Below are 14514 nucleotides of genomic sequence, written 5' to 3' on the forward strand. Positions count from 1 at the left end.
CGAGACCCTCATACAGACAGCCGGCCATACATAGACACAAGACCCTCATACAGACAGCCGGCCATACATAGACACGAGACCCTCATACAGACAGCCGGCCATACGTAGACACGAGACCCTCATACAGACAGCCGGCCATACATAGACACGAGACCCTCATACAGCCAGCCGGCCATACATAGGCACGAGACCCTCATACAGACAGCCGGCCATACGTAGACACGAGACCCTCATACAGACAGCCAGCCATACATAGGCACGAGATCCTCATACAGACAGCCGGCCATACGTAGACACGAGACCGTCATACAGACAGCTGGCCAGACACAGACACGAGACCCTCAGATAGACACCCGGGCAGGCAGGAGATCCATGCACAGATAGTATTTAGACACACACAGGTACAATTAGACATACAGACATGGAATCCAGTAGACTAGAGGAAAGCGACAGAAGCTTGACCCAGTTCTACCCTTTCCGCCGTGGTGGCCAGGTGTCACAGCACTAGGGCCGCTGCAGGCAGAGGATGATGGGGCAGATACAGGAGAGCACACAGAAGGTATAAGCTTACCAATCCAGAGGTAATACATGATGGACACAGTCTTCTGAAAGTCCTGCGGGATGTCCACACAGATGTCCTGGTAGAAGCATGGCTTCACTGGGCAGAAGGACGGCAACGGCGGCCAGTTCTCCTGTCTTACTGGGGACACAAGATAAACGGTTATAGCCGTCAGCCTGCGATGCATAGACCGCTCACGGGATCTCCATCCCGCAACTCTAACAAACTAGACGTGTCTACACTGACCAGACTGCGTCAATAGCAGCCTCGTATATCCATCCCTCCCAATACTCAGGAGGTGTAGTCAGGACAAGATATGCTCCACGCCAAACCCACCCAAAATACACCCCCCTATCCCCGGACATCCTCAAATAAGGACTGTCACGCCAAAATTATGACTTTTTGGAACCATAGTTATGTGGCAAATTTAATAAATTGCCCACAAATGTGTTCTCAGTTGGCCTAAATCTCACTGGTGCAGACCCTCCCGGTCTTTGTTGGCCTCCATCATAAAAGCCCAGCCTGTTCCTGGATCCCTATGGCTTCTGTCTCCCACACTAGGACTGGCCGTCTCCTCCCAGACCCTAATAGCCCAAATGATATCCGCATCCCTGGCCCAGACCCTCCCCATGCCCTGCATATCCCTGCCACTGCCCTCTGTCTGCCCACCCCACACCCTCCCAGCCACGCTGCCCTGCCCTGCATATCCCTGCCACTGCCCTCTGTCTGCCCACCCCACACCCTCCCAGCTGCATATCCCTGCGACCACCCTCTGTCTGCCTACCCCAGACCCTCCCAGCCACGCTGCCCTGCATATCCCTGCCACTGCCCTGTCTGCCTACCCCAGACCCTCCAAACCCCGCTAACTTCAGTATCCCTGCCATAGACCATCCCAGTGTCCCTGCTGACTAGAGTCAGCCTCCAGAGTTCCTACATGTTGTTCCCCCAAGACTAGCATTCTTTAGTTCACGCTCTCTCCTGTCCAGCTCTTCTGCCTTCCGATTTAGCTCCTCCTGCCGCCGAAGTAAATCCGCTGTTACTGCAGCTGTGGATTCCTGCACCAATGAGAGCAGAGGAAGTGAAAGGAAGACCCCGCGCACAGCCCAATGGTTGGAAGAGAGCAGATTCTAACGCTGGGAGAGGAGGAAGAGAAGGAAAGCTGGACCTGGTCTATGTACGGACAGCAGAGGAAAGGGGGGGTGTACCTGTGTTCCATAAGAACCGTAGTTTTTGGGTTCAGTTGGACTTGGTTTCTTGGCTGCTGAGGGGATAGTAGAATGTAGCTGGGAGGTAGGCAAAGTAGCTGGAGGTTGTACAGACGGCTCATGGTACGGAGGTGGTGGTATCTGAAAACGTACACAAAATACAGCACCCCAATAATGCCACATAGATCGCACACAGCTCCCCAATAATGCCACATAGATCACACACACAGCTCCCCAATAATGTCACATAGATCACACACACAGCTCCCCAATAATGCCACATAGATCACACACACAGCTCCCCAATAATGCCACATAGATCACACACACAGCTCCCCAATAATGTCACATAGATCACACACACAGCTCCCCAATAATGCCACATAGATCACACACACAGCACAGTTCCCCAATAATGCCACATAGAGATCACACACACAGAGCACAGCTCCCCAATAATGCCACATAGAGATCACACACAGCTCCCCAATAATGTCACATAGAGATCACACAGCTCCCCAATAATACCACATAGAGATCACACACACAGCACAGCTCCCCAATAATGTCACATAGAGATCACACACACAGAGCACAGCTCCCCAATAATGTCACATAGAGATCACACACAGCACAGCTCCCCAATAATGCCACATAGAGATCACACACAGCTCCCCAATAATGTCACATAGAGATCACACAGCTCCCCAATAATGCCACATAGAGATCACACACACAGCTCCCCAATAATGTCACAGAGATCACACACAGAGCTCCCCAATAATGTCACATAGAGATCACACAGCACAGCTCCCCAATAATGTCACAGAGATCACACACACAGCACCCCAATAATGCCACATAGCGGTCACACACAGCACAGCTCCCCAATAATGCCACATAGAGATCACACACACAGAGCACAGCTCCCCAATAATGTCACATAGAGATCACACACAGCACAGCTCCCCAATAATGCCACATAGAGATCACACACAGCTCCCCAATAATGTCACATAGAGATCACACAGCTCCCCAATAATACCACATAGAGATCACACACACAGCACAGCTCCCCAATAATGTCACATAGAGATCACACACACAGAGCACAGCTCCCCAATAATGTCACATAGAGATCACACACAGCACAGCTCCCCAATAATGCCACATAGAGATCACACACAGCTCCCCAATAATGTCACATAGAGATCACACAGCTCCCCAATAATGCCACATAGAGATCACACACACAGCTCCCCAATAATGTCACAGAGATCACACACACAGCTCCCCAATAATGTCACATAGAGATCACACAGCACAGCTCCCCAATAATGTCACAGAGATCACACACACAGCACCCCAATAATGCCACATAGCGGTCACACACAGCACAGCTCCCCAATAATGCCACATAGAGATCACACACACAGAGCACAGCTCCCCAATAATGTCACATAGAGATCACACACAGCACAGCTCCCCAATAATGCCACATAGAGATCACACACAGCTCCCCAATAATGTCACATAGAGATCACACAGCTCCCCAATAATACCACATAGAGATCACACACACAGCACAGCTCCCCAATAATGTCACATAGAGATCACACACACAGAGCACAGCTCCCCAATAATGTCACATAGAGATCACACACAGCACAGCTCCCCAATAATGCCACATAGAGATCACACACAGCTCCCCAATAATGTCACATAGAGATCACACAGCTCCCCAATAATGCCACATAGAGATCACACACACAGCTCCCCAATAATGTCACAGAGATCACACACACAGCTCCCCAATAATGTCACATAGAGATCACACAGCACAGCTCCCCAATAATGTCACAGAGATCACACACACAGCACCCCAATAATGCCACATAGCGGTCACACACAGCACAGCTCCCCAATAATGCCACATAGATCACACACACACAGCACAGCTCCCCAATAATGTCACATAGAGATCACACACAGCTCCCCAATAATGTCACATAGAGATCACACACACAGCACAGCTCCCCAATAATGCCACATAGAGATCACACACACACAGCACAGCTCCCCAATAATGTCACATAGAGATCACACACACAGCACAGCTCCCCAATAATGTCACATAGATCACACACAGCTCCCCAATAATGTCACATAGAGATCACACACACAGCACAGCTCCCCAATAATGCCACATAGAGATCACACATACAGCACAGCTCCCCAATAATGTCACATAGATCACACACAGCTCCCCAATAATGTCACATAGAGATCACACACAGCTCCCCAATAATGTCACAGAGATCACACACAGCACACCTCCCCAATAATGCCACATAGAGATCACACACAGCACAGCTCCCCAATAATGTCACATAGATCACACACACAGCTCCCCAATAATGCCACATAGAGATCACACACACAGCACAGCTCCCCAATAATGTCACATAGAGATCACACACAGCTCCCCAATAATGCCACATAGAGATCACACACACAGCACAGCTCCCCAATAATGTCACATAGATCACACACAGCTCCCCAATAATGCCACATAGAGATCACACACACAGCACAGCTCCCCAATAATGTCACATAGAGATCACACACACAGCTCCCCAATAATGTCACATAGAGATCACACACAGCTCCCCAATAATGTCACAGAGATCACACACACAGCACCCCAATAATGTCACATAGAGATCACACACACAGCACAGCTCCCCAATAATGTCACATAGAGATCACACACACAGCTCCCCAATAATGTCACATAGAGATCACACACACAGCACCCCAATAATGTCACATAGAGATCACACAGCACAGCTCCCCAATAATGTCACATAGAGATCACACACAGCTCCCCAATAATGTCACATAGAGATCACACACACAGCACCCCAATAATGTCACATAGAGATCACACACACAGCACCCCAATAATGTCACATAGAGATCACACACACAGCACCCCAATAATGTCACAGAGATCACACACACAGCACAGCTCCCCAATAATGTCATATAGATCACACACACAGCACAGCTCATCAATAATGTCACATAGAGATCACACACAGCTCCCCAATAATGTCACATAGATATCACACACACACAGCTCCCCAATAATGTCACATAGATATCACACACACAGCACAGCTCCCCAATAATGCCACATAGATCACACACAGCTCCCCAATAATGTCACATAGAGATCACACACACAGCACAGCTCCCCAATAATGTCACATAGAGATCACACACACAGCACAGCTCCCCAATAATGTCACATAGATCACACACACACACAGCTCCCCAATAATGTCACATAGATCACACACACAGCACAGCTCCCCAATAATGTCACATAGATCACACACACACACAGCTCCCCAATAATGTCACATAGAGATCACACACAGCTCCCCAATAATGCCACATAGAGATCACACAGCTGCCCAATAATCTCACATAGAGATCACACACACAGCACAGCTCCCCAATAATGTCACATAGAGATCACACACACACACAGCTCCCCAATAATGTCACATAGATATCACACACACACAGCTCCCCAATAATGTCACATAGATCACACACAGCTCCCCAATAATGTCACAGAGATCACACACACAGCACAGCTCCCCAATAATGCCACATAGATCACACACAGCTCCCCAATAATGTCACATAGAGATCATACACACAGCTCCCCAATAATGTCACATAGATCACACACAGCTCCCCAATAATGCCACATAGATCACACACACACACAGCTCCCCAATAATGCCACATAGAGATCACACACACAGAGCACAGCTCCCCAATAATGTCACATAGAGATCACACACAGCACAGCTCCCCAATAATGCCACATAGAGATCACACACAGCTCCCCAATAATGTCACATAGAGATCACACAGCTCCCCAATAATGTCACATAGAGATCACACACACAGCACAGCTCCCCAATAATGTCACATAGAGATCACACACACAGAGCACAGCTCCCCAATAATGCCACATAGAGATCACACACACAGCACAGCTCCCCAATAATGTCACATAGAGATCACACAGCACAGCTCCCCAATAATGTCACATAGAGATCACACACAGCACAGCTCCCCAATAATGTCACATAGAGATCACACACAGCACAGCTCCCCAATAATGTCACATAGAGATCACACACACACAGCTCCCCAATAATGCCACATAGCGATCACACACACAGCACAGCTCCCCAATAATGTCACATAGAGATCACACACAGCACAGCTCCCCAATAATGTCACATAGAGATCACACACAGCTCCCCAATAATGTCACATAGAGATCACACACACAGCTCCCCAATAATGTCACAGAGATCACACACACAGCACAGCTCCCCAATAATGCCACATAGATCACACACACAGCTCCCCAATAATGCCACATAGAGATCACACACAGCACAGCTCCCCAATAATGTCACATAGAGATCACACACAGCACAGCTCCCCAATAATGTCACATAGAGATCACACACAGCTCCCCAATAATGTCACATAGAGATCACACACACAGCACCCCAATAATGTCACATAGAGATCACACACACAGCACCCCAATAATGTCACAGAGATCACACACACAGCTCCCCAATAATGTCACATAGATCACACACACAGCTCCCCAATAATGTCACATAGAGATCACACACACAGCACCCCAATAATGTCACATAGAGATCACACACACACACACACAGCACAGCTCCCCAATAATGTTACATAGAGATCACACACACACAGCTCCCCAATAAAGTCACATAGAGATCACACACAGCACAGCTCCCCAATAATGTCACAGAGATCACACACAGCACAGCTCCCCAATAATGTCACAGAGATCACACACACAGCTCCACAATAATGTCACATAGAGATCACACACAGCTCCCCAATAATGTCACATAGAGATCACACAGCTCCCCAATAATGTCACATAGAGATCACACACACACAGCTCCCCAATAATGCCACATAGCGATCACACACAGCACAGCTCCCAATAATGTCACATAGAGATCACACACACAGCACAGCTCCCCAATAATGCCACATAGAGATCACACACAGAGCACAGCTCCCCAATAATGTCACATAGATCACACACACAGCACAGCTCCCCAATAATGCCACATAGAGATCACACACACAGCACAGCTCCCCAATAATGCCACATAGAGATCACACACAGAGCACAGCTCCCCAATAATGTCACATAGAGATCACACACAGCTCCCCAATAATGTCACATAGAGATCACACAGAGCACAGCTCCCCAATAATGTCACATAGAGATCACACACACAGCACAGCTCCCCAATAATGTCACATAGATCACACACACACAGCTCCCCAATAATGTCACATAGAGATAACACACACAGCACAGCTCCCAAATAATGTCACAGAGATCACACACAGCTCCCCAATAATGTCACATAGAGATCACACACACAGCACCCCAATAATGTCACATAGATCACACACACAGCACAGCTCCCCAATAATGTCACATAGAGATCACACACACAGCACAGCTCCCCAATAATGTCACATAGAGATCACACACACACAGCACAGCTCCCAAATAATGTCACAGAGATCACACACACAGCACAGCTCCCCAATAATGTCATATAGAGATCACACACACAGCACAGCTCCCCAATAATGTCACATAGAGATCACACACACAGCTCTCCAATAATGTCACATAGAGATCAAACACACACAGCTCCCCAATAATGTCACAGAGATCACACACACAGCACAGCTCCCCAATAATGCCACATAGATCACACACACAGCACAGCTCCCCAATAATGCCACATAGAGATCACACACACAGCACAGCTCCCCAATAATGTCACATAGATCACACACACAGCACAGCTCCCCAATAATGTCACATAGAGATCACACACACAGCTCCCCAATAATGTCACATAGAGATCACACACACACAGCACAGCTCCCCAATAATGTCACAGAGATCACACACACAGCACAGCTCCCCAATAATGCCACAGAGATCACACACACAGCACAGCTCCCCAATAATGTCAAATAGATCACACACACAGCACAGCTCCCCAATCATGTCACAGAGATCACACACACAGCTCCCCAATAATGTCACATAGAGATCACACACACAGCACAGCTCCCCAATAATGTCACATAGAGATCACACACACAGCTCCCCAATAATGTCACAGAGATCACACACACAGCACAGCTCCCCAATAATGTCACATAGAGATCACACACACAGCACAGCTCCCCAATAATGTCACATAGAGATCACACACAGAGCACAGCTCCCCAATAATGTCACAGAGATCACACACACAGCTCCCCAATAATGTCACATAGAGATCACACACAGAGCACAGCTCCCCAATCATGTCACAGAGATCACACACACAGCTCCCCAATAATGTCACATAGAGATCACACACAGAGCACAGCTCCCCAATAATGTCACATAGAGATCACACACAGAGCACAGCTCCCCAATAATGTCACATAGAGATCACACACACACAGCTCCCCAATAATGCCACATAGCGGTCACACACAGCACAGCTCCCCAATAATGCCACATAGATCACACACACACAGCACAGCTCCCCAATAATGTCACATAGAGATCACACACAGCTCCCCAATAATGTCACATAGAGATCACACACACAGCTCCCCAATAATGTCACAGAGATCACACACACAGCACAGCTCCCCAATAATGCCACATAGAGATCACACACAGCTCCCCAATAATGTCAGAGATCACACACAGCTCCCCAATAATGTCACATAGAGATCACACACAGCTCCCCAATAATGTCACAGAGATCACACACAGCACACCTCCCCAATAATGCCACATAGAGATCACACACAGCACAGCTCCCCAATAATGTCACATAGATCACACACACAGCTCCCCAATAATGCCACATAGAGATCACACACAGCACAGCTCCCCAATAATGTCACATAGAGATCACACACAGCTCCCCAATAATGTCACATAGAGATCACACACAGCTCCCCAATAATGTCACATAGAGATCACACACACACAGCTCCCCAATAATGCCACATAGAGATCACACACACACAGCTCCCCAATAATGCCACATAGCGATCACACACAGCACAGCTCCCCAATAATGTCATATAGAGATCACACACACAGCACAGCTCCCCAATAATGTCACATAGAGATCACACACACAGCTCCCCAATAATGTCACATAGAGATCACACACACACAGCTCCCCAATAATGTCACAGAGATCACACACACAGCACAGCTCCCCAATAATGCCACATAGAGATCACACACAGCACAGCTCCCCAATAATGTCACATAGATCACACACACAGCACAGCTCCCCAATAATGTCACATAGAGATCACACACACAGCTCCCCAATAATGTCACATAGAGATCACACACACACAGCACAGCTCCCCAATAATGTCACAGAGATCACACACACAGCACAGCTCCCCAATAATGCCACAGAGATCACACACACAGCACAGCTCCCCAATAATGTCAAATAGATCACACACACAGCACAGCTCCCCAATCATGTCACAGAGATCACACACACAGCTCCCCAATAATGTCACATAGAGATCACACACACAGCACAGCTCCCCAATAATGTCACATAGAGATCACACACACAGCTCCCCAATAATGTCACAGAGATCACACACACAGCACAGCTCCCCAATAATGTCACATAGAGATCACACACACAGCACAGCTCCCCAATAATGTCACATAGAGATCACACACACAGCACAGCTCCCCAATAATGTCACATAGAGATCACACACAGAGCACAGCTCCCCAATAATGTCACATAGAGATCACACACACAGCCAGAGATCACACACACAGCTCCCCAATAATGTCACATAGAGATCACACACAGAGCACAGCTCCCCAATAATGTCACATAGAGATCACACACACACAGCTCCCCAATAATGCCACATAGCGGTCACACACAGCACAGCTCCCCAATAATGCCACATAGATCACACACACACAGCACAGCTCCCCAATAATGTCACATAGAGATCACACACAGCTCCCCAATAATGTCACATAGAGATCACACACACAGCTCCCCAATAATGTCACAGAGATCACACACACAGCACAGCTCCCCAATAATGCCACATAGAGATCACACACAGCTCCCCAATAATGTCACAGAGATCACACACAGCTCCCCAATAATGTCACATAGACATCACACACAGCTCCCCAATAATGTCACAGAGATCACACACAGCTCCCCAATAATGTCACAGAGATCACACACAGCACACCTCCCCAATAATGCCACATAGAGATCACACACAGCACAGCTCCCCAATAATGTCACATAGAGATCACACACAGCTCCCCAATAATGTCACATAGAGATCACACACAGCTCCCCAATAATGTCACATAGAGATCACACAGCACAGCTCCCCAATAATGTCACATAGAGATCACACACACACAGCTCCCCAATAATGCCACATAGCGATCACACACAGCACAGCTCCCCAATAATGTCACATAGAGATCACACACACAGCACAGCTCCCCAATAATGCCACATAGAGATCACACACAGAGCACAGCTCCCCAATAATGTCACATAGATCACACACACAGCACAGCTCCCCAATAATGTCACATAGATCACACACACACAGCTCCCCAATAATGTCACAGAGATAACACACACAGCACAGCTCCCAAATAATGTCACAGAGATCACACACACACACAGCTCCCCAATAATGTCACATAGAGATCACACACAGCTCCCCAATAATGTCATATAGAGATCACACACACACACAGCTCCCCAATAATGCCACATAGATCACACACAGAGCACAGCTCCCCAATAATGTCACAGAGATCACACACACAGCACAGCTCCCCAATAATGTCACATAGAGATCACACACAGCTCCCCAATAATGTCACATAGAGATCACACACACAGCACAGCTCCCCAATAATGCCACATAGAGATCACACACACAGCACAGCTCCCCAATAATGTCACATAGAGATCACACACAGAGCACAGCTCCCCAATAATGTCACATAGAGATCACACACAGCACAGCTCCCCAATAATGTCACATAGAGATCACACACAGCACAGCTCCCCAATAATGTCACATAGAGATCACACACACACAGCTCCCCAATAATGCCACATAGATCACACACACAGCACAGCTCCCCAATAATGTCACATAGATCACACACACAGCACAGCTCCCCAATAATGTCACATAGAGATCACACACACAGCTCCCCAATAATGTCACATAGAGATCACACACACAGCACAGCTCCCCAATAATGTCACATAGAGATCACACACACAGCACCCCAATAATGTCACATAGAGATCACACACACACAGCTCCCCAATAATGTCACATAGAGATCACACACAGAGCACAGCTCCCCAATAATGTCAGAGATCACACACACACAGCTCCCCAATAATGTCACAGAGAAAACACACACAGCACAGCTCCCCAATAATGCCACATAGATCACACACACAGCACAGCTCCCCAATAATGTCACAGAGATCACACACACAGCACAGCTCCCCAATAATGTCAAATAGATCACACACACAGCACAGCTCCCCAATCATGTCACAGAGATCACACACACAGCACAGCTCCCCAATAATGTCACATAGAGATCACACACAGAGCACAGCTCCCCAATAATGTCACATAGAGATCACACACACAGCACAGCTCCGCAATAATGTCACATAGAGATCACACACAGCTCCCCAATAATGTCACAGAGATCACACACACAGCACCCCAATAATGTCACATAGAGATCACACACACAGCACCCCAATAATGTCACATAGAGATCACACACACAGCACCCCAATAATGTCACAGAGATCACACACACAGCACAGCTCCCCAATAATGTCATATAGATCACACACACAGCACAGCTCCCCAATAATGCCACATAGAGATCACACACAGCACAGCTCCCCAATAATGTCACATAGAGATCACACACACACAGCTCCCCAATAATGTCCCATAGATATCACACACACACAGCTCCCCAATAATGTCACATAGATCACAAACAGCTCCCCAATAATGTCACATAGAGATCACACACACAGCACAGCTCCCCAATAATGTCACATAGAGATCACACACACAGCTCCCCAATAATGTCACATAGATCACACACACACACAGCTCCCCAATAATGTCACATAGATCACACACACAGCTCCCCAATAATGTCACATAGAGATCACACACACAGCACAGCTCCCCATAATGTCACATAGATCACACACAGCTCCCCAATAATGTCACATAGAGATCACACACACAGCACAGCTCCCCAATAATGCCACATAGATCACACACAGCTCCCCAATAATGTCACATAGAGATCACACACACAGCACAGCTCCCCAATAATGTCACATAGAGATCACACACACAGCACAGCTCCCCAATAATGCCACATAGATCACACACAGCTCCCCAAAAATGTCACATAGAGATCACACACACAGCACAGCTCCCCAATAATGTCACATAGAGATCACACACACAGCTCCCCAATAATGTCACATAGAGATCACACACAGCTCCCCAATAATGTCACATAGATCACACACACACACAGCTCCCCAATAATGTCACATAGATCACACACACAGCTCCCCAATAATGTCACATAGAGATCACACAGCTCCCCAATAATGTCACATAGAGATCACACACACAGCACAGCTCCCCAATAATGTCACATAGAGATCACACACACACACAGCTCCCCAATAATGTCACATAGATATCACACACACACAGCTCCCCAATAATGTCACATAGATCACACACAGCTCCCCAATAATGTCACATAGAGATCACACACACAGCACAGCTCCCCAATAATGTCACATAGATCACACACAGCTCCCCAATAATGCCACATAGATCACACACACACACAGCTCCCCAATAATGCCACATAGAGATCACACACACAGAGCACAGCTCCCCAATAATGTCACATAGAGATCACACACAGCACAGCTCCCCAATAATGCCACATAGAGATCACACACAGCTCCCCAATAATGTCACATAGAGATCACACAGCTCCCCAATAATGTCACATAGAGATCACACACACAGAGCACAGCTCCCCAATAATGTCACATAGAGATCACACACAGCACAGCTCCCCAATAATGCCACATAGAGATCACACACAGCTCCCCAATAATGTCACATAGAGATCACACAGCTCCCCAATAATGCCACATAGAGATCACACACACAGCACAGCTCCCCAATAATGTCACATAGAGATCACACAGCACAGCTCCCCAATAATGTCACATAGAGATCACACACAGCACAGCTCCCCAATAATGTCACATAGCGATCACACACAGCACAGCTCCCCAATAATGTCACATAGAGATCACACACAGCACAGCTCCCCAATAATGTCACATAGAGATCACACACAGCTCCCCAATAATGTCACATAGAGATCACACACACAGCTCCCCAATAATGTCACAGAGATCACACACACAGCACAGCTCCCCAATAATGCCACATAGAGATCACACACAGCTCCCCAATGTCGTCACATAGATCACACACACAGCTCCCCAATAATGTCACATAGAGATCACACACACAGCACCCCAATAATGTCACATAGAGATCACACACACACACAGCTCCCCAATAATGTTACATAGAGATCACACACACAGCTCCCCAATAAAGTCACATAGAGATCACACACACACAGCTCCCCAATAAAGTCACATAGAGATCACACACACACAGCTCCCCAATAAAGTCACAGAGATCACACACAGCACAGCTCCCCAATAATGTCACAGAGATCACACACAGCACAGCTCCCCAATAATGTCACAGAGATCACACACACAGCTCCACAATAATGTCACATAGAGATCACACACAGCTCCCCAATAATGTCACATAGAGATCACACACACAGCACAGCTCCCCAATAATGTCACATAGAGATCACACAGCACAGCTCCCCAATAATGTCACATAGAGATCACACACACACAGCTCCCCAATAATGCCACATAGAGATCACACACACAGCACAGCTCCCCAATAATGCCACATAGAGATCACACACAGAGCACAGCTCCCCAATAATGTCACATAGATCACACACACAGCACAGCTCCCCAATAATGCCACATAGAGATCACACACACAGCACAGCTCCCCAATAATGCCACATAGAGATCACACACAGAGCACAGCTCCCCAATAATGTCACATAGAGATCACACACAGCTCCCCAATAATGTCACATAGAGATCACACAGAGCACAGCTCCCCAATAATGTCACATAGAGATCACACACACAGCACAGCTCCCCAATAATGTCACATAGATCACACACACACAGCTCCCCAATAATGTCACATAGAGATCACACACACAGCACAGCTCCCCAATAATGTCACAGAGATCACACACACAGCACAGCTCCCCAATAATGCCACAGAGATCACACACACAGCACAGCTCCC

At 47.3% G+C, this 14514-nt stretch overlaps 1 protein-coding gene across 1 annotated transcript in view; it reads right to left on the reverse strand.

Annotated features, from left to right (window-relative positions):
- SCAMP3 (secretory carrier membrane protein 3) overlaps positions 1-14514 on the reverse strand; it is a 79447-nt gene that overhangs the window by 13167 nt on the left and 51766 nt on the right. Inside the window, exons 3-5 of the mRNA XM_088448484.1 lie at positions 1765-1905; positions 1494-1614; positions 572-700 (exon numbers count right to left, since the gene is read on the reverse strand). Coding sequence (XP_088304610.1) covers positions 572-700; positions 1494-1614; positions 1765-1905 — 391 coding nt within the window. The remainder of the gene's footprint in view (positions 1-571; positions 701-1493; positions 1615-1764; positions 1906-14514) is intronic.

Source organism: Taudactylus pleione, unplaced genomic scaffold (assembly GCF_031769625.1).
Source record: "Taudactylus pleione unplaced genomic scaffold, aTauple2 ptg000455l, whole genome shotgun sequence".
NCBI classification, from domain to species: domain Eukaryota; kingdom Metazoa; phylum Chordata; class Amphibia; order Anura; family Myobatrachidae; genus Taudactylus; species Taudactylus pleione.